Source organism: Populus trichocarpa, chromosome 10 (genome assembly GCF_000002775.5).
Source record: "Populus trichocarpa isolate Nisqually-1 chromosome 10, P.trichocarpa_v4.1, whole genome shotgun sequence".
NCBI lineage: Eukaryota > Viridiplantae > Streptophyta > Magnoliopsida > Malpighiales > Salicaceae > Populus > Populus trichocarpa.
In genome coordinates this window covers 18590100-18612546 of record NC_037294.2, presented here as the reverse complement: position 1 = coordinate 18612546, position 22447 = coordinate 18590100, and the positions used below count along the sequence as shown (strand labels likewise).

Sequence of the window (22447 nt, the reverse complement as noted above, 5' to 3'; positions counted from 1 at the left end):
TTAGTTATTGCTAGCTGTATTTTCTTTTTATAAGAATTACTGAATGTATTTACTTGCAGTGTTCATTCATTATTATCATTTCCATTTTATGTTTTTTTGTTGTTACTTTTAAAAACTAAATTTGAAACGAGAAAACCTTTTTTTTTTCTTTTTCTTTTTTTGCTTTTTAAAATATAAAAATTCAACAAATGATGGGTTTCAAAAATTATATCAGTTGTGGATGGTTTTGCTTTTTTATCAACCAAAAAAATCAAAATATTTTTTTTTGTTTTTTATAAAAAAATTGAAAACAAAAATCATAAATAATACATAACCTTCCCTTGCTTTAATACAATATCGTGTTAGAAAACATGAGACGACTATTTACATCATAACAAGCTAAGTACCTATAAATGATTATAGAAGTGAACTTTTCTTACATATCCCGTGAGGCTCACAGTGTGTTTATTTTTACTGCTAAAAAATATCTTTGAATTTTTTTAAAAATTTTTTTTAATGTGTTGATATACTGATATTAAAAATAAATTTATATATATATATTTAAATAAAAAATACTTTAAAAATAATCACTAATTCAATAACGAACATTACCTTGAAAAGTATAACAAGAAAATGAAACGAAATTTTTGCAATTAGTTGCACTGGCCAGATTTGAATTTCCAGCGGGCGTGAGATGTAAAAAGAAAAGTTAGACGTGTTAAGTACCAGTGACTGCACGGAAAGGGCGTGTTAAAATCAAGTTTTCATAAGCTTGTGTTCAGGGGCTATTTTTCCATTTCATCATGTTTTTTTTTGTAATTATTAAGTAGATTCGTGGGTAATTAGATATTTTAATGAATATAAAATTAATATATAAAATATTATTAACATGTGTGGGAGACCCATGTTCTTTGGATAGTTTATGTGGCGCCTCTTAACAATCAAAAAAGCTAATTGTTATGTCATTCGAAGCATCAAGAGGCCATGCATTTATGGGGCGGTATGTATACAGTTGTTCGGCGGCGGTTGAATTCCCCCCTGTTCTCTGCCCTCCTATTGAGGATTGTGGTAGCCTGGCTAAAATTAAAAGTTATTCTTATATTTTGTTTTTATTTTAATTTCGTTCTTTATTTTTTTTATTACTCTTTACATGATTTGAATCCTTTTTTATTATTTTATTTTTTAATTCTATGCCTCAGCATGTGATCCTATTTTATTTTTATCTATAGTTTTTTTATTGTTATTTTTCTATATCATTTTCTTAATTAAATTTGTTTTTTAATTTCATTCATCGTAATTTTATTTTATTTTTATATCAAATTTAATTTTTATTTTTTTAATTATTTTTTTTCTTCGTTTCCTTTTATGACATTGGTTTTATGTTTTTGATTATATCCTTTAATGTTGAATTGGTTTGAATTTGAACTTTGTAATTTTTTTCCGATGGGGTGATCTCGGTTTCATAACTCGGTTTATGGGTATGAAATGTTAACCTGGATTGACATCGATTTTTTTTATTTTATTTTATTACACCAATATTTTTTTTCAATCTCATCGTTCAACATTAAGTTTGTTAAATATTAAGATTAAGCTTCTTTATTTTTTTATCCCTTCTACGAGGATGGCTCGACTTCACGACCTGAATAATAAGTTTGTCATGTTACCTCAAATTAATATAAGTTTTTTTTTTAATTTTATTATTTAACTTGTTATATTGAAATTCAACTTTATAGTTTTTTTTTCTCTTGGTGTATGTTTTTTTACCTGTTATTCACTTTTTTTCTCTAGATTAAATATTTATTGTTGTTGCTTTTGATTTCATATAATTAAATTAAATGATCTTGTTGGGTTTGGTATGATCTAAAGCTCGAGTTGCGGGGATTTTGTTTTTGCTTTTAAACACGCTGTCAGTGCTTGAACATTGTTTTTTCAAGTTACAAAAAAAAATCGATTCTAATTGCTAAAAAACACGGGCCAAGCTACGAAATTAAACTTCTTACTTAAAAGGAATCTGTATGAGTTACTAGAGTTGTTGTTTTGTGAGTTACAGGGTGTTTGGCACAACTTTTACTTATTTTTTTAGATAATTTTTAAAAAAATACTACTGGCTTGAAAATATGTTAAATTAATGTTTATTTTATTGTTTTGACATGTTAATATTAAAAATAAAAAACTAAAAAAAATTGTTGAACAGCAGTGTTCAAGTAAAAAAATATTTTGAAAAATATTATGTGCCACAATATCAAACCTCTTAAGTGCTGATCTGGTACCATGGTAGCTTTTGTATTTTAAATTGCTTTTTGTTTAAATAATATTAAATTGATATTTTTTTATATACATTTTAATAATTTTAATATGTTAACGTTGAGAATATATAAAAAAATTTAATATATTTTTAATTAAAAAAAACTTTTAAAAATACATCGTATTATATTAATAAACAAACTCTAACAAAATCGATTAATTGTGGATATTAAGGTAGTGTTTGAGATTATTATAGATATTGTTTTTTTAAATATTTTTTATCTAAAAAATATATTAAAATAATATTTTTTATTTAAAAAAATTATTTTAAATATTAAATAAAAAACACAAAAAAAAAATCGAAGGAAAAAAACAGTGATTTAAGAAAACTGATTCTAAGTAAAATATCCGGCGTGGAGTGATGTCACATGTCCAGGTAAGGAGTACTTTACTCTTCAATCCTTTTCCTTCGAGGCACTGGATCGCAGCAACTTAAAAAATAGCGGATGAAGATATATTAAAGTTGGCCCACTTCCATCGACCCCTTGAGCAGCACTACAGTAAAAAAAATTAGAGCTATGCCATGTGAGGGAGTGGGCTACTTCAACTTAGGCCTTGTTTACTGACACTTGAACTTTCAATCAATCAGAAAAAGTGCAAGCTGGTACAGGACCCGTGGCTAGCAATGGAGTGGCGAGCAAGATAAACTGTTGAGAACCACCTTGCTTATCAGGCTACGCTTTATTGAGGTTTAAATGCCACGTACTGGGCACCATTTAAATAGTAAAGCGATGAAGATATATTAAAGTAATATTATTTATTTTATTTTTTATTTCAATATATTAAAATAAAAAACTCAAAAAATATTAATTTAAAATTAAAAAATAAATTTTTTGAAAGAGTGTGATCCGGCCGCGCTTTAAAGTGGCATTTAAATAGTTAATTGAGCTAAGCTGCAATTTAAATATTTTTTTTTTAATATAAACAAAATATTCAAGTTTTGTTGGCATTTTTTCTAGTATAGAGAAATCAAATCTTAGAGAGGTTGAACTAATATTACATGTCGACTTAGTGATTTTAAATGCAACCCTTGGAGACTATTAAAAATGTAATTTTACAAAAAAAAAAATAAGATGATATATTTTAAAAAATTATCAAAACAATAACATATTGGATTAACTCAGGTTGACGTACCAAATTCATGACACGGGTAATGAAATTATGATAACTCCACATAAATTAATTTGAAAAAATTATGAAATTCAATTCTCAAACCAACATTATTGAGTTATAAAATCAAATAAATAAATAGATAAGACTTGAGTCAGCCTGCCAAACCCAATACCCATTTCATGAAAGCAAAATAACCTTATAGATAGTAAATCAAAATAAATCATAAAGTCTAATTTTCAATCAACCCAATATTGACTAGTGAAATTTTAAAAAAATCAATTAAAAAAAATAAAAAATGACTCGAGTTAACTCGGTTCATTAATCCAAACCTATTACCCAAATGATCAGACTGAGATAACCCCGTGAAAAGCAAGTCGAAACGCACTGTGAAACTTAATTATCAATCAATCAAATGTTGATGGATAAAATTGAGAAAAAAATACATAGTAAAATGAAACGAGTCTATTAGGTTAACCTGCAAAACATGTGACCTGAGTCACGAGATCATAACAATCTCATGAAAAACAAATTGAAACAGATTATGAAGTTTAATTCATAATCAACCTAATATTTAAAGGTTAAACTGAAAAAAATACCAATTAAAAAAAAAACTATAGTCAACCCGGCTAACCCATCAAACTCACTATATAGGTCATGAAACTGGGATAACTATAAAGAAAACTAATCACAATAAATTATAAAGCTCAATATTTAATAAATAAAACTTGAAAATAATAAAATCACATAAAATTTTTTTTAATGAAAGTGTTTTGTGAGTTGATGTAACACTTTTTTTAGTTTAACTTTTTTCTCAATAACATTAATTAATTTGGTTTAATTTCCCTATACTAGTTTATTATATTCATTAATTATATTTTATTATATTTACTGGGCAAGCAAGTAACAAGACATGGTTTGGACACATGACATGCCTGTAAGGTGACACGCATTTAAAATTCAACTTGGAGGCAAAAAAACCTTCTCAATAAAAAAAAAACAATCCACGAGTAAAAATATTTTTTCAAGTAAATCAACAGTTTTGAAAAAAAAAATATGCTGCTAAATTTGTTCTAAATAACCATGGTTTCTTATTTGTTTAACCGAATGACATATTGAGCCAGCAAAATATAATTGAAGAACATGGGAATAGCCCAAACCAAATCAATATAGTACGAGGACAATTTTTAAGTTCTAATTTTTAATATCTTATAAATTCCTCAATTCAAATGTATATTTTATGTTCAAATGAGATTTTAAAAGCAAATTTCATCGTAGCAGATACTAGCTATCACACGCAGCGTGTTAATGATGGGTGGTTTGATAGATGCTTTATCTTGAGGGTTTATAATTGTAATAATGATTATTTTTTAAAATTATTTTATTTAAAAATATACTAAAATATTTTTTTTAATTTTTTAAAAATTATTTTTGATATTAATATATTAAAATAATATAAAAATATAAAATAAATTATTTTTTAAAAAAAATTTAAATTTTCAAAAATACTTTTAAAATATAAAAAGAAATAAATTTTCAATGTAGATATATATTTTTTACAATACAGCAAGTGTTCAGGTACCAGACGCCGTTGTGTTTTTAAAGTCTATTGATTGTCTTGTCAATCAAAGCACTTTTTTATACTCACCTTGCTGTCCCTGATTAACGCTGTCGTTATATAATCACGGGTCGTTAGGCTGCTAAACATTCGGAGAGTTGCGATTGTCAAGTTTTGTTATATAAATGAACTCCTAAAATTTGACGGGCCTGTCATTTATGGCAAATTAAATCTACTCCTGTGACTGTCGTTGCTGCATAACCATAAAGGCTATGTTTGGCAATGCGGCTGTGGCTGTGTTTTTAAAAATTTAATTTTTTTTATTAAAATTTAATATGATTTGTATGTTTTGGATTGTTTTGATATACTGATGTCAAAAATAATTTTTAAAAAATGAAAAAATATCATTGGCATGTATTTTAACACGAAAAGTTATTTGAAAAGCATCCACAACCACACTGCCAAACATGCTCAAAAACTCGGGACCGAGTTTTTTTCAAATCATCTCACAGGACGTGCTCGTGTATGCGTGAGGTCTATGCATACATTGTTCGGGAAGAAGTGTTATATGTCACCGCTCGAGCATATTCTGACCTTTAGAGGATTAAGGATATGTTTGTTTTTTGTTTTAAAAATATTTTTAAAAAAGTTAATTTTTTTATGTTTAAAATAATTTTTAAAAATTAAAAAAATATTACTTTAATGAATTTAAAAATAAAAGTTTTGTAGTTATTAGAAAAGCTTTTGTAGTTATTGTTGTCTTGTTATTTAAACCCTAAATTACCCTTACCCTGATCGTATTTTTACAAAATCCACTCGAGGTGTTCGTTGACTCGTGTCCTCTTCTCACGGTCACGAGTGTTATTTTCAACTGCTATACAAGGATTTTGTTACTAACAGTATATTTTTTTCACGACATCTTCATCCATGCTTTCAAGCATTATTTTATGGCTATCGTAAAATAAAAGGTTTGTTTGAAAATTATTTTTTAGTATATTTAAATTGTTTTGATGTGTTTGTGTTAAAAATAGAATTTTAAAAATAAAAAAAATATTATTTTGATGTATTTTCAAGATAAAAATATCTAAAACGTAACCTCTACCATATTTATAAACAGACACAAAATATAATAGAACATCATCCTAGAGTTTAAAAGCTCAAGATATTGCATTAAAACGTGATCGAGGTACTTGGTGTTTGGAATTATGGTACAGTTGTTTTTTCAAAGTACTTTTCATCTGAAAATATATCAAAATAATATATATATATATAAATTTATTTATGATATCAATACATCTAAATATCTCAAAACACTAAATTAAAAAAAAATATTTAATTTTTGATGAAAAGCAGGCTCAACCTTAATTTCAAATGGGATCACACTTGGTTATATATATTGAAGGACAAATTACTCTTATATACTATAGTTTGATTGAAATTATACTTGCCTATCAAGTTTTAAAAAATAACATTTAACATTATGGACCAACTAAAATTTTCAAATATAATAAAATAACAAAATTAAATTGATATATATTAGGTTGAAAAATCAACCAAACAATATAATTAATATCCTCTTTCTTAAAGTAAAAGATTGTTTTCTTTTCACACATCATTTTTTCTATTTTCTAAACACAAATTATCAAATCAAACACAAAATCTTTTAAGGATATGAAATTATAGGGTCATTATTTATTCATGACATGCTCACATGGGTTTCGAAGTTTTCTTCGACTCAATGCCTAAAATCATGGTTTTAGCACACGGATATGCTTGTCGTTTAGTTGGTTAGTGGTGGATGAACCTCTCGTTCCAATAGGCAGTGAAATGTTTTACTGACAAATCTTGATCAATAAAAAAATCGAGTATGTTTAAAAAACAATTATTATTAATAGATACGAGTCAATACGAGTTATTTTGGGGTTGGGACCGTGTGAAATTACACTTGTATCATCCTCAGAAAGCTCAATCTCACTTGCGGGGAGAGAACCGATGAATCCATTGCAGGAGCTAACCGTCACTGGCGTACAACTCAAATTTATGTTCGAAAAGTTTGAATTTAGGAGGACATTCACCTCGTAGTTATTTTATCCAAGCAAAATTCCCAGAACTTGCTTTCGTGTTCTGGTCAGCTGGGGCTGAATTAAAATAATATTTTGAATTTTGAATTTTTTTAAAAAAAATTTAAAAAATAAAAAAAATTTATTTTAAAGTAAAAAAACATCAGAGATGCCCCTTAGGGGGGATTTGGTAAGGTTACGAGGGAAAATTGCAAAATTTACTCGGTGCATTTTGGTTTGTAATGTTCAGTATAAGGGAAAACATTTCTTGTTGATTTTTTTACGAGTATATTAAGTGTTAATATATGTATAAAATTCAGAATATATAGTGTAATTTTTTATATTTTAATCCCAAGTACAATTTATACTAAACTATAGAATATGTAATTTTCCCTGTATTAGAAAACACCATTAAAATGACACCAAGATTTCAAATCAACTCTTAAATACCAGCACCCTGTCCGTGACCACAAGCATGCCCAATTACATTCCAGAGTAAAAATCCTAAACGCAGCTTGTACGGGAACTTTTCAAATACATCGAAATGCTGCATCGATTTTTGTCACGGCATAAACATCCAACCAGCATTGAGCACGACAACAAAATGCTAAAAGTAAGCCCATGTAAATAGAAAAGTCACATGGAAAAAATATTACCAGCACAAAATATTTTTCGGTTTAACAATAGATAAACATCATATTTCCCAGGACAGAATACCAAAGTAAATTGGTGACCATGCCTTTTGCTTTTCAGAGTACGTTTTAAATTATTTTTTATATAATTAATGTTTTTAAAATATTTTTTTTTATAATCTTGACTGTTAATAAAAAATATATAAAAAAACATTATTTTAATGCATTTTCAATTAAAAAAACTTTTAAAAAACATTATACACTACATTAGATATCTAGAAAATATTTGACATAGCATCTGCTTTTGCTTTTAAGTTAGTTTCAAGAGTGGTTTTGACTTATAAAAATATTAAATTTTCAATATTAAAAAATATATCAATTTTTAAATAAAAAATATATTTTAACAAGCATTTAACATCACAATTTCAATCATTGCCTAATATATTAGAGAGGTTTATTATTTGTTGTAACACAAGGGAGTTGCTTGCAAGGAATGATGAATATAGAAAAAATTGAAGAGAGGGGGAGATGGATATTAATTGTTTTACTAACAAAATCTATTTACAGGTGTTAATTGGGTGTATATGAAGTGTGATAATAATAATTTTTTTAAATTATTTTTTATTTAAAAATATTTAAAATAATATTTGTTTTATTTTTAAAATATTATTTTTAATATTAACATATCAAAACGATCCAAATAATAATAAAAATTTAAACTATTGTTTTTGAGATTTTACCTGATCCTGTTTGGAATGTAATACAGTTCATAACTGTTTATTTTTGCGTTTTAAAAACGCTTTTAAAAAAATAATTTTTTTATTTTTTTATTTTTTTCAAATTAATATTTTTTGGTATTTTTAAATTATTTTAATGTATTGATATCAAATATAATTTTTAAAAAATAAAAAAATATATTTTTAATATATTTTTAAGTAAAAAAAACGGTGAAAATCAATCATTGCTTAATATATTAGAGAGGTTTATTATTTGTTGTAACACAAGGGAGTTGCTTGCAAGGAATGATGAATATAGAAAAAATTAAAGGGAGGGGGAGATGAATAATAATTGTTTTACTAACAAAATCTATTTACAGGTGTTATTTGGGTGTATATGAAGTGTCATAATAATTATTTTTTATTTAAAAATATTTAAAATAATATTTGTTTTATTTTTAAAATATTATTTTAATATTAAAATATAAAAACGATTCAAATAATAATAAAAATTTAAACTATTGTTTTTGAGATTTTACCTGATCATGTTTGGAATGTAATACGATTCATAATAGTTTATTTTTGCGTTTTAAAAATGCTTTTAAATTATTTTTTTATTTTTTTTTACTTCAAATTAATATTTTTTTTGGTAATTTCAAATTATTTTGATGTGTTGATGTCAAATATAATTTTTAAAAAATAAAAAAATATTATTTTAATATATTTTCAAGTAAAAAATACTGTAAAAAATAACAGCAACCAGACAATCACTGTCGATCTCATTTTACAAGTGAAAAAGCTGGAAAAAATAAAAGAAAAAGGAAAAGGGAAAACATGGAGGTGTGAATTAGAGCGTGTTTGGCAGTGTGGTTGCGGGTGCTTTTCAAATAGCTTTTCGTGCCGAAATGCATGCCAATGATGTTTTTTTATTTTTTAAAAATCATTTTTGACATCAGCACATCAAAACGATCCAAAAAGTACAAACCGTACTCAATTTTAACAAAAAAAAAAAAAATTCAAATTTAAACAAAACACACGTACAAACGCAATACCAAACGTTCGTAAAAATCAGACGCCACTCTCGGGATTATTCTCAGAATATCTGACCCTGAAACTTGAAAGGCAAGCTAGGTAGCCAAAATATATAAAATTTCAAAACAAAAGGGACCAAAAAAAAAACCATACAAGTTGGATACCAAAGTTGCTGCATTGACGTGTACCTTCTTTCACTTCTGTATTCGTTTATTTATCCCCGGAAAAAACAAAAACCCAGTAAAAAGGGAAGAATCTTTGAGAATTGAAATTGACGAAGAAAAAGATAAACATGATCGAGCTAGAGAGATAAACGTGGTCGTTTCAGAGTTGCTGGCCGTGAAATTGGTAAGGGAGAATGGCAGGGAAGACAAGGAAAAGCGAAGCGAGCACTAGCAGCAGCAGCGGTGATAATAACAACAATCGTGGAGAAACCGTCGTTTCTGACTGTGGCCGCCGTAGAAGCTCCTGTGGTTATTGCAAATCCACTTCTAGCACTAGCGTCTCTCACGGTTTGTGCTTTCTTTCTTCTTCTTTTTTCAAACAATCGATCGGCGAATTATTGATTCTCTTGCATTGCCTGGATTCTAATTTTCATTATTATTGTGATTAATTCAGGTTGTTTTCATATTTTTAATCTTTTTCTGGATATAGTTAATCAACTAATTCGTTGATCAATGTTTCTGTTTTGCTTTACAGCTGAGCAAATACTAGCTCAGTTCAGATTACAGCGACGAGGAGGTCAAACTTGGAACTAGAAAGGACTGTTTGTTAACTAATTTAGGCTTATGGTTAAAAGTTGTGATTTTGCTATATTCTTTTGCGTGTGGGGAAAAAGAGAGGCTACATTACGCAGAATTATGGATTTCTGTTTTGAATTCGTGTAATGATAGCTCTAATTCGTATTTATAAAAGTGACAAATGGATTTGCTATATGTATATAAACCAGAGCAGTTCCATGTTTAATTTATTATTATTATTTTTACTTTTTGCATCTGAATATAATTGATGGAAAATCAAACTTACAATTTTCTTCCTGTATTTTCCATATTGTTGTAGGTTTGTGGGCACACAGCATAACGGTTGATGACTACCAAGGTTAGTAAGATACGCTTCTTTCTAGTTTCTCTCATTATTCATAGTATTTTGTTTTTCAACGTGATAACTATTAAATTTAATGGTGCTAGCTTTATTTCATTTGCCTCTTTTAATCCAATGCTTCCTTGACAGACCTTCTTGACAGAGGATGGAGAAGATCTGGTTCTTTCCTTTACAAACCTGAGATGGAAAAAACCTGTTGCCCGTCTTATACCATCCGTCTGAGGGCAAGTGATTTTGTTCCGTCAAAAGAGCAACAGCGAGTGTCTAAAAGAATTCAGAGGTATGCCTTCTATGTCTTAATTCAGCTATGGATATCCTCAGTTTGTTATTGAACAATCTTTTCTTCGTACAAGAGATGAAAAATAGACTTTCAATTTGTCAGTTAGGTTGAAGACAATTTCACTGTCAATATTAAAAGCTGTTAAGAAATTTGAGCAAATCATTCTCCAGAGTCCAGAGTAATGGTTGTCCACAGAAAGCATCAGGTTTATGATGCCCTTCGTTAGAGTTACTGATCTAGTGGATTTCCAAAGTTGCTAGGTGTTGAGATTTTGTGAAATGGCTTATAAAGATCGACCTTTTCATAGGCTTTAATCTGTTTGTATGATATCCCCAGGTTAAATTATGTTGAAAGTACTTTTGGTTCATAAATCTTAGTTCCATATTGAGTAGTAACAATGCTACGTGCCTAGGTTTGTGGATGGTACATTGGAAGTGAAAAAATCAGTGGAAGCTACGAAGGACCCCAGTATTTCTGCTAGTGCCTGTAGTGAAGCTTCAAGCTCAGGAACAAAGGAATCCTTGTCCAACAAAAACAAGGAGAAAAATGTGGGAGATCACATTACTAATTATTTGTCAGAACAAGTTGACAATGTGATTCGGACATGCAGTGAAAGTGGGCAATTTCCTTGCAGTGTTCAATTACCAAAAGCTTCTGTAAAGAAGGTTTCACAAGCCAAAAGAAAACTACTGGTGGAAGGAGCAGAAGATCTCATGTACTCTAGCAACATTGCATTTCAAATAGCAGCCACTATAAGGCAGGCACAATCAATTGCTAAGGATGCAAGTCGAAGTGCAGAAGATAACCCTCTGTCTCCGAAAATTATTGCTGAAAAACTGGCTGCTTCTTTAGATCAATTAGCAAACACTAATGGTCTGGCAATTAGAGCTTGTAATGGGCACATTAATTTTTATACTGCAACAACTCAAGTTTCTTCCAACGAAGATAGCCATATTGCTTTGGGTGCCCAAGAATCTGCAACAGAGAGGAAAGACTTCTCTTTGAGGAAGAGCTCTGTGCATCCTCAGGGAAAAAGACGGAGGCTTGAGATCCGTTTGAAAAGGTCCAGCTTCGATCCGGAGGAGTTTGCATTGTATAGACGATATCAGATAAATGTGCATAATGATACTCTGGATCTTGTCTCTGAAAGCTCATATAGAAGGTTTCTGGTCGATACTCCCTTGGTACCTGTCCAACCAACTGGTGATAGCAGAGTCCCCCTTTGTGGTTTTGGTTCCTTTCATCAGCAATATGTAATTGATGGCCGGCTAGTTGCTGTTGGGGTGATAGATATCCTTCCTAAATGTTTGTCAAGTAAATATTTGTTTTGGGATCCAGATTTTGCCTTTCTTTCACTAGGCAAGTATTCAGCCTTGCAAGAAATAGGTTGGGTGAAAGAGAATGAAGTGCACTGTCCCAGTCTTCAGTATTATTATCTTGGCTATTATATTCATTCCTGCAGTAAGATGAGATATAAAGCAGCATATTGCCCATCTGAACTTCTCTGTCCCCTTCGTTACCAGTAAGTCTCTCCCCTGAATCTGAAAACTACTGTCACTGTTATTTGGACTTGGATTCCAGAATATATCGATTCCTTTTAGTGAGATGATATCAGATCTCTTAATCTAAATCGATATCCTTTACTTTATGCACTGAGTTTTTTTTGGTATCCACATGTGTTGCATAGCTTTGAGCATTAAGGTTCAATAGTTTCCTAAAGTCATCATTTAAGAACATTTTTTCATAATATTTGTTTTGACATCAACTGAAACTCATTGCTTTTTAACAAAGATGCTTGTTCCGTGGTCTGAGAAGTTGTTGTATTATGGTAAATTTTAAGCTTTCAAATAAGCGAGGGCACCCGATTTATCTCCTATCATTTATGATCTAGAACCTGTTCATAAAAAGAATCTCCTGGGCTGCCTGGGAACATGCTTGAAAATGGTTCATATCAGAGAAAGAAAGAAAAGTTAGATAGCCAAAAAGATTGTTGACAAATTATACACAATATTTTCGAGCTCAACAAATTCAGTCCATTGTGTTGAGTTCCACATGTGAGTGAGGTCACATCGCCTAGGAATAAGAAATTTAAGGTGCATATATATAAGATGAACCCAAAACCCATTATTCTTGGCTTTTGAGTTAAAAGTGGTGTCCACCTTGTGTATAAAACCTCACTCATGCATGCCCAGACACAGGGCCAAGTGATGGCCTAGTGTAGATCTCCCTTACTAGTGGTATCAGAGTTGATGGTTCAATTGGGACAAGTGTGGCGTGGTTAGTTGAGCTCCCATTGTTGTCATCCAATGTTGAGCAAGTGTGCACTCCCATGGTTTCCTCCACCTTACATGGTTGAGTAAGAAATTAGTGACACCACACTCGGATTGTGAAGATGCTTCCATGGGAAGAGTAGTGTTTGATGTGGAAGAGAGACTCACATGTGAGGGGGAGAGTTGTTGAGTTCCACGTGTGAATGAGGAATTCCACATCGGTTAGGAATAAGAAGTTTGAGGTGCTTATTTATAAGAAGGCTTTTGGCCTAAAGTGGTGTTCAACCTTATGTGTGCATGCATGCAGGCCTAGGTACGTCCAAGTAACTCCCCAGTGCAGATCTCCCCAATACATCTATGGGTGTTCAACTCATATACTACGCTTAAACTGCAAGTTTCCGTTTCATTTATGAGGCTAGACTTTTGGTTTCCTGCATTTCTATCCTTTAAATATATATTTGTCTTGCATTATAGAACTGGATTGTTAGTCTGCCGGTTATTCTTGGTCTGATGAGCTGATATCTTATATCCAGGTGGGTTCCATTTGATATAGCCCAACCTTTGCTGGATAGAAAGCCATATGTTGTCTTGTCAGATTTTGTGCTATTACAAAATGGAGAGTCATCACAACCTCTTGTCCCTGAGAATGTGATGGAAGTACAGGGTGATGAGAACCACAATGAAGACTCTAATGATGTTCTGATAGATGGTGATGATGAGGAGGAGGATGGTGATGATGATGAGGAGGATGATGATGAATTTGAAAGCGATGATGATGATTCAGGTCCAGATAGCTTTGGTCAGACATCAGTTGAAATAGAAAATGGTAATGTCAGTGACATTTTAATTGGGTTAAAGGGATCTAGATTGAGATACAAGGTATGTAATTTAATTCTCTGTATGATTTAAGATCTGGAACATAACTCTTAAATTTGGGAATGTTTTATGGCGTAATCTGTATATGCTAGCTCACTTTTTATTTGAAGCTTTATCCCCGTCACTGTTATGCAGAGAAATAAAATTAGCATGACCTGACATTTTCTTTTTATTTTTAAATCTCAGTACCATTTCCAATATTCCTCTTGTATGGGTGCGACTCAAATACTATTTCATCAAATTGTCAATGTGATAGACTATAAGATGCCTTTGTTAACAAATTTGCTCTTCAAAAGATGTGTTTTATTAAACAAGTAATTGATGCATCAGTTGTCTGAAACAATATTGCTATTTCATTCGTAAGGATAATTTTGAATCAATGCTATTTAAGACACTTCTTGGGTCCTTTGACTGTTGCTGCAAATGATATAGATAACTAAAATAGAATGAATTCGAGGAGAGGGCATAGGCAAGTTTATTCACTTTTTTATTAGATGATGGTGTTCTTTCCTTAGTTTCAGTTATGCCAATTTAGAATGGAAAGCTTTCACAATTAAGTCATAAATCTGAGCTGTATTTAGCTGTGGAGTAGATGATTAGGATTCTTACATCAACTTGACAAAAGATAACAGAATAAATGTCGCCATGTCCTGCAATTAGGGGTATGTTGATTAAGTTGAACAAGCAGTTTGGGATATTATTCTTTAAAATTGGTGTTTCATTTCAAGCCATTTTCATGTGATAATTCTTGCAGGATCTACAACGAGCTATTGGCCCGGGAGAGAGATTGGAGTCCCAGTTGCGTAGATATAAGAGGGTTGTGGGTGAAAAGCTGGCAGAACGAATGGTCTATTCACTTGGATGATTCTGTTCTTCCACTAGGGATTTGTTGCATCTCATAACAATGAGAGATGGATATCTTACTGCGAGAGCTGGGTTCAGCATGATGACCACCTCCCCACCCAGATCATTGTTCTGTGGTTTAAATTACTGTCTTGTGTTCTCCGGCAGTATAGTCCTTGTGGTGAATGAAAGGTTTGTGATATTTATTTGCCTTAAATAATGAGAAACGCTACAATAAATGGAGGGTTTTGTTTTTTCAAGACTCTCTCTCTCTCAATTCAGTTCTTTCCCTCTGCACTGCCCCACTTTGCTCTGCCAATGTCAGGAGATGAACCCCATCTAGTTCTCTTCCGAGGGGGATTATCATCATAGCATTTTGTCGAACTAAAAAAAAAAAAAAACAGCACTCCATCCCACATGAAATAAGTTGGCACAGGTTTCTTTGTTTTTTTTTTGGACAAGGAAATATGTCGGATTTTAATTCTACAATCTTCTACATATTGTTAGGTATTAACAAAAGCTAATTGTGCATTGGAAAACGATGTGTACATAGATCTATTTGTGCTGTTTACTAAAACAATATAATAACGTCATTGTCCTTCCCAAAAAAATCAAATGCTTGTTATGGATATTTATGTCTGTTTTTTAGGATTTTTTAGTTATTAAAAATTAACCGAGGTATATATGTATTTTTTTCTCTAATTTTAAAATTTTAAAATTGACAAGTAGATATTTATATATTTTCATATTTTTTAAAATGATAATTTTACTCTTTAAATAAAAATAAATAAAACATGCGATTATGAGTTTTTTATTCTTTTACATTGATTTTTTTGTTGTTATCAATGCAATTTGGTTTTTTTTTTGCATATTTTAATATTATTTTAATGAGAAGGAGTAGGAGCGTGTAATGCACTCGAATGTATGTGAGAGGGGTTTGCATATTTTGAGCGGTGCATACAACGGTTTTCAGTAACCAAAAATACTTTTCCGGGGGTATTTTAATTCTACCTCTTCTTGTTGTTGTGATGGATGTCGGAATTAGTGTTGCGGTTTGGTACTAGTGAATCTTTTTTTTATTTTTTTTTCTCTTAAAAATTACAACTTGGTCCTATTTGTTATTGTTATTTCAACTTTAATTTTTTTATTTCTAACTTTTGTTCTTGGTTCCTTTGTAATTGTTTTTTAATTTTATTCTTCAATTCTAATCTGTCATATATTATTATTTTTAATTCGGTCTTTATTTTTTTGATTTTTTTTTCAGGCTTTTGTTGAATTGATTTTTCTTTTCAATTTCACCCTTCAAAAAAAAAATTGTTTGTATTTTTTATTTCAATTTTGATCATCTTTTTTTTATATTGATTTTTTTTCTAAATTGATTTTTTTTCAACTTCACCTTTCAATCAAAGGTCAAATTTATTTTGTATTTCAATTTTGAACCTCATTCTTTTAATTGCTATTTTTGTTTTAAATTCTTTTCTACAATTGAAATTATTTTTTCAATTTCATCCTTTAACATTTTATTATTAGGAATTGAGTTTCATGGTTTTTTTAAATAGGATGCTTTCGGTCAAATGACTCGAGTCATGAGTTAGAAAAATTAATGTAGGCTAATATATATATATAAATTAGCTTTATGATTTTCAACAATTTTTTTCTTTGAGATTATCTCAATCTCATGATCTTGACCATGGATTTGGTGGGATAAATTAAGTTGGCTTGACTTTGATTACCAGAGTTACAAATTTTTCATGTTAACTCGAGTTGACTTGAATTGATTTTTTTATATATTTTTTTACCCAATTTTGTCCTTTCATGTTTAATGTATCAGAAATCGAGCTACATTGTTTATTCTATTTTAGAAAATGTTTTTGTCCTAGGTTATTATGATTATTATTTTTTAAATGTAATCCATATGTTGTTATTTTATATATATATATATATATATAGTCTAATTAAAATAAAATTAATTTATTTGATCTAGCCAGATCTATGACCCGAGTCACGATTTTTTTTCCTTCTTTAAAACGTGTTTGCAACAACTAAATATCATTTGTTATAAAAAAAATACTAGCATGTGGCGTACCGCGGGTCCACTAGTCATAACTAACCACATTATTAGGTTGCATTGTGATTTTTTTTTTGTATAAGGTCATCTCGAATCTATGACTTAGATTGCGAGTTTGTATAATTTTTATTATTTTTATCACGATAACTTGGGTTGAATCAAATTGATATTTTTAGGTTCTTTTTTTACTCATTCCATCCTTTTATATTTAGAGTCCATTTGGGAATGGGGTGCAAACGGTGTTCCCTCAAATTTTATTTTATATTTTTGCTAATTTTTTAAAAATATTTTTAGATCATTTTGATGTGTTGATCTCAAAAATAATTTTTTTTAAAATAAAATAATTTTGATGTATTTTTAAACGAAAAACACTTTGAACCGCAATCACTATCACAATTCCAAACAAGGTTATATGTTAGAAATTAAGTTACATCATTTTTTTTTTAATATAATCCATCTGCTGTCATTATTTTTTCTAGTATAATTAAAATATAACTATTTTATTTTATTTAATAGAGTATAATTTTATTTTTTATATATATATTTTTTGTTTATTTTTGCGTTTAGAAGTATTTTTGAAAAAAATTTAATTTTTTATTTATTTTAAATTAATAATTTTTTAGTGTTTATACATCATTTTAATATACTAATATCAAAAATAATTTTAAAAATAAAAATATTATTTTAATATATTTTTAAATAAAAAATATTTTAAAAATTAACCATAACAACACCTCCGCTTCAAAACACGCTGGGTCCTATCTAACCACATAAGTTGCAATGTGCTACGGACAGCTGCGAGACATTCAATTGTTTTTTTTACCGGACCCATTCGATTAATTTATTCTCACAGATAATGTACTTGGCCAACAAACACAAAAAAAAAAAAAAAAAAACAAAGGAAAGAAGAAGACAACATCTTGCTTATGCAATGAACAATCACAGGGTTGATTTATACCAGCAAATCACCCTTGTAATTGCAATGAGAGATTCAACAACTGTCACGCACATGAACTGGCATATGAAACTGGGAATGGATTCATCAGAATCAACATTCCAAGTTTGGAATCAATTATTGAAAGCTAGTTGAAAGAGCTGTCCAAATGATGGTTTCAGTTTTTCATAGCTAAACCAGGAACATCAGAAGAGAGAAGTATGTACAACTCGAAACGACAAGATGGATAATCAAACATCATCTGCATCGCTTCCACCAATGTGGTGGTGTTCATGATTCACCCAATAATGGCTTCCGTCGGGACCAGACACCTTAAACCTGCTCAACAACAAATCAACGAAACCTTAATTTACAGGATCATTTCAATCCAGAATCATAACTTTCTCCTACTATAGTTTTCTACTAACCGCTCAAGGACAGATTTTCCTTCCTTGTACTTCTGGCTCTTTTCATGTGCAGTCTCCTGAAAGAAACCGTCCAAATAAATAGTCACAACAAGAAACATTCAAAAACATTGGATTCTTTCCAAATCTCTGCCATCTAATCTTACATATTTCCAGCCCACAATTGATCCACACCCAACACAGAAAATGTCAGCAACAGTATGCAGCCCGGTAATCATGATTCTCTCTTCCTTCTCTCCCACAAAGACGTTCACTCTGCCATACAAATTAAGATGATTTAAATCTGAAAGGTAAAAAAGTGTGAAGATATAATGTCTTCTGACTCATTGTAGCAAGAAACAATCATTCTCAGGATGCTCTGAAGATCATCCATAATCAATCTAGTTTACCATTCAGCAAACTCAAACGATTAAATATGATACCTGCAGGCAGCCCATCATGACATACATCTCTCTTGCCCTGTTCAGTGATACTCAGAATATAATAGCATATTGATAACAAACAGTTTGATGCCTGAAGCGTGATTATGATTCACTTCTCAGTTGATAAACATGCATTTGAATGCAAATTTTAGATTAATTTCTAAGTTGTTTAGCATAGCCCGCCTAGACTAAAGACGCCATCTAGTATTTTACCATTTAAGTTTGCCACGATCTTAGCTCTCCACTCCCCTTCCACCCCGCCCCCATTAGAAGCCCATGCTCTGCCAAGTGCATATCTACCAACAGAGGACCAGATGGGCCACATATATATCAAAACCTAGTTCAGATGTTACCTTCAAACAGCATCACTCACAAAGACAAATAAGGCACTTGTACAACATGTTCAAACAGCGTCTTGTGGTTTTGACAAAATTTAAGGTTGGTCCAACATGGAATTAGCTCCAGATTTAACATGTATAAAAGGTGCCCCAATCCCAAAATCAAGAAAAACTTACACCTTCTTGAAGAGATAAGCTTTCCCATGCCTGCAGTGGAAAGACTGAATAAAAGAGCAGAGGCAAAACATGTAGTCAGAACATTTGCGTCCCATGAAAACTACAAACGACATTTGGACAGAATGAAAAAAATGACAGGAAAATGCAGCCCAAAATGCTGAGTTATCTTCAAGAAATATGTAAAGCATATTACTATCCAAACTTCATCTTGACATTTAAGAAAACATTGAAAACTGCTATATGTGATCTCACTTAAGGGCTTACCTACAGTCATATTATAATCCTTGAGACAACTTATAGACATGCAAATATACAGTGTTAGTGTCCGTGTGCAGAATGACGATATCTGAGTCCAAAGGTAGTGGTACAGTAATAACCTTGATGATACAGACCACATGAGCTACTTGATCGATCAAAGCATCCACAAATCAGTCACTTTTCATGGACAAGGATGCCCTTCCAAGTTTACATGCTACATGAGAACATCATTCATGAAACTTATAGGATGTTCCTTCTGCAAATGGCTTGGAGAGATAACCTCGCCATTTACTAAAAATGTTTTTAATACACATAATATGCCATCCAAGCATGAAGTTGCCAAACTCCACACATGGCTGGTTACTTCATAGGAGAGAGGTTTTAAGCCAAGCAGATAAATAGTTAGAACCATTTATAAACAAAATGGAATATATACCATTTCAGTTGTATGCCTTATAAATTTTGTCAATACCTAAGAGGATATAACATCTAAGCAGCTAGACGTTTAGTGAAGCTCAAATATCATGAAGAGGAAAAAAACACTTTAAGCAACAAATTCAATCACAAACCAGAAACAACAAAAAAATCATTGAGAATGCCTGCAATATATAATCATCACAGAGTGCAAAACAAAAAGATATGCATACACCCACCACATTAAGAAACAATTTCAATGACAAACCAAAAACAACTGTGAAACGAATTATATTTGCCATAAATAGATCACACAAAAGTGAAATTCTCTTAAAATCCAGATATGGCATCAAGTGCAGAAATCTAAACGGCGCAAGAAGTGAAGCATTACCAAGCTTCCAAAACAACGTATAGTCACAGCCTAACCGACTTAAGATCCTAAATAGTACAGTTTGGTGCTTATTTGACAGTTTTAAAAATCGAAAGGTAAGGATTTCTCCACTTGCAGCATCATCTACTCCTCATTTATCAAGTTGAGGCAAAAGGAGTTCACCGATTAAGCATCAGTTTGATCGAAATAAACTCAAATGCACCAATACTGCTTAATAATCTTTAAATTTTTTTAATACATTCCTGATGGATGGAAAACTGGATGTCAATAAAATGACCAATCCAAAACCTCCTCGCTTAATCCAACCCATTCTTCATGTCTAACAAACAAACAAACCCTCTTACGATAAGATGAATTAGGATCACCATAACTTCAACACAGGCGATCATCAAAGAAGCACCCATAGTTCTCACAAAAACAAATCGAATTCACGAAAACCCAGATAAGAATTCCACGAAACAGATAGAATTCAAGCAATGAAAGGTAAAAAGAAGAAGCAACCTTTGAAACAATATCATCATAAAGAGCAAGATGAGTCCTGCAGTGCTTGCAACTATAGATCCTCCCTTCAAGACTCTCTACAAACAGCCTGCCCATGTCCTCACAAACAGATCCTTCAACAAAAATCTTTAGATTTATAGCGTCAGTTGAGAGAATTCAAAATCTAGATTGAGAGTAGAAGAAGACTTTTTTTTCCTTAATAGAGAAAACAAAAGGAGACAGAATCGTTAAAATTAATGTTTCGAGCTTGATAGATTGGATTGGCTACCTCTTTCAGTGTTTGCTTCGAAATAGAGTTGTTGTTATTGCATGCTATATAAGAAACGTAGACCGGTAGGAGAGGAGAGGAGAAGCCATCCACCGTTACATTACCCTTTTCTGCTAAAAGTGGAAAGCTGACAAGACGTGTATTCTACGGTTCTTTTCCTTTTTTAAAACAAATACTGCAAATGCTTAATTATTTTATTTATTTATTTTCTTTATTATGATTCATTAACTATCGGTAAATATTAAATTGGAAAGAAATACTTGAATAAAACTCTAGCTAATTTATAGTTTAGTACATTTCCACTTCTCCAAATATTAATCAGGTGACTGGGATCGATGTACTTTAAAAGACTTCCACGTGGATAACGCTAATTTTGGTTTAAATTTTATTTTTTAAAAACATTTAAGAAAAATCTAGGGGAAATTCACTCATTTAATTTAAAGGGTGATTTGAAAAGAAATGCATACAGTAAAATTAGCACTGCGCTTTCAAGAAGTTAAGCAATATAACAATAGAGCCAGGTGTGAAAAATTCCTAGAACCTAATTTGAATGGTAAATATGATTGATCCCCCATTATCAAATATTAAGGAGGCGCTCAGCAATAATTTCTTACTTTATATATATATATATAATTTCTCGTTTTTCATTGATTTTTTTTCTTAAAAACAAAATCTATTAAAATTAAAATAACATAAACTTGAGAAAAAAATAAAAACTTAACAAGAACTAGCTTCCAACAAGTGGTATTTAAGATTGTTTAAATCGGAATAAAATCACTTAATTAAATGCCGGCCTTTGATTTCATAAATCATGACAGTGCTAATTAGGCTTATCTCAAATCAATTTTGGTTTTTATCTCGAGCTAAAAAGAGCCTTTTCCAGGTGCTCGCCGCTAGGAAAGTTTTTTTGTCGAAAAAATGGTTTGTGAGCCAAAATCTTGACTTGAGTTTTGAATACGACGAGACAAAAAATCACAAAATCCTGTTCTTCCTTTTCGCAGTTGAGATGGCCGTGCGGATAAAAACTGCTAGCCGCTAGGTAGTCCAGGCCAGGCCTATCTCAAAAAGCTAGCCCACCCCGGGCCCTTAAATGCGGTCTCGCTTGCCAATTTGGACACGAACAAGTCAAACACTGGATTCGGTTGCTTGTACGATCTAAACTAAGCTGAACCTCCGAATCTGGGAGAAGAAATAAACAAAATTCTTAACCCTTATCATGAACAGAACAACTCATCGTTTTAAGAGAGATCTCAGATGATAAATGCAAATGGAATTTATAGTGAGACCAGCTCATGAAATCATTCTCGTGGTTGTGGTTTGAAAAAAAATATTTTATAAAAAATACTTTTAATTGAGGTTGGTTTGGAAAAATATATGTTTGGTTGAAATTGAGATCGAACAAAAAGTAGTTTATTGAGTTTGGTTAAGAATGCTTTTGAAATTGAGATTATAAAATAATTTTTAAAAATAAATATTAATATTTATGGTTT

At 30.8% G+C, this 22447-nt stretch overlaps 2 protein-coding genes across 4 annotated transcripts; one reads left to right on the top strand and one right to left on the bottom strand.

Moving 5' to 3' along the window:
* Window positions 1-9569: 9569 nt before the first annotated feature.
* LOC18102696 (arginyl-tRNA--protein transferase 2) lies at window positions 9570-15021 on the top strand. 2 transcript variants are annotated; one of them, XM_052456537.1, is made up of 6 exons: window positions 9570-9903; window positions 10451-10489; window positions 10622-10772; window positions 11185-12294; window positions 13576-13868; window positions 14673-15021. In XM_052456537.1, exons 1-6 carry the CDS (start codon window positions 9750-9752, stop codon window positions 14723-14725), a joined length of 1800 nt encoding a protein of 599 aa, XP_052312497.1. In that variant the 5' UTR covers window positions 9570-9749; the 3' UTR covers window positions 14726-15021. The 2 variants fall into 2 exon arrangements, with proteins under 2 accessions (XP_052312497.1, XP_024466695.2); XM_024610927.2 differs by having other exon boundaries at window positions 9574-9903; window positions 13576-13921.
* A 2732-nt stretch (window positions 15022-17753) lies between these two features.
* LOC7474443 (protein yippee-like) lies at window positions 17754-21123 on the bottom strand. 2 transcript variants are annotated; one of them, XM_002315125.4, is made up of 6 exons: window positions 20958-21123; window positions 20690-20815; window positions 19126-19169; window positions 18335-18443; window positions 18192-18247; window positions 17754-18102 (listed from the first exon to the last, which is right to left on the bottom strand). In XM_002315125.4, the coding sequence occupies exons 2-6, from the start codon at window positions 20783-20785 to the stop codon at window positions 18015-18017; spliced, it is 393 nt and encodes a 130-aa protein (XP_002315161.1). In that variant the 5' UTR covers window positions 20786-20815; window positions 20958-21123; the 3' UTR covers window positions 17754-18014. The 2 variants fall into 2 exon arrangements, with proteins under 2 accessions (XP_002315161.1, XP_024466910.1); XM_024611142.2 differs by having other exon boundaries at window positions 20690-20802; window positions 20958-21094.
* Between the last annotated feature and the right edge of the window lie 1324 nt (window positions 21124-22447).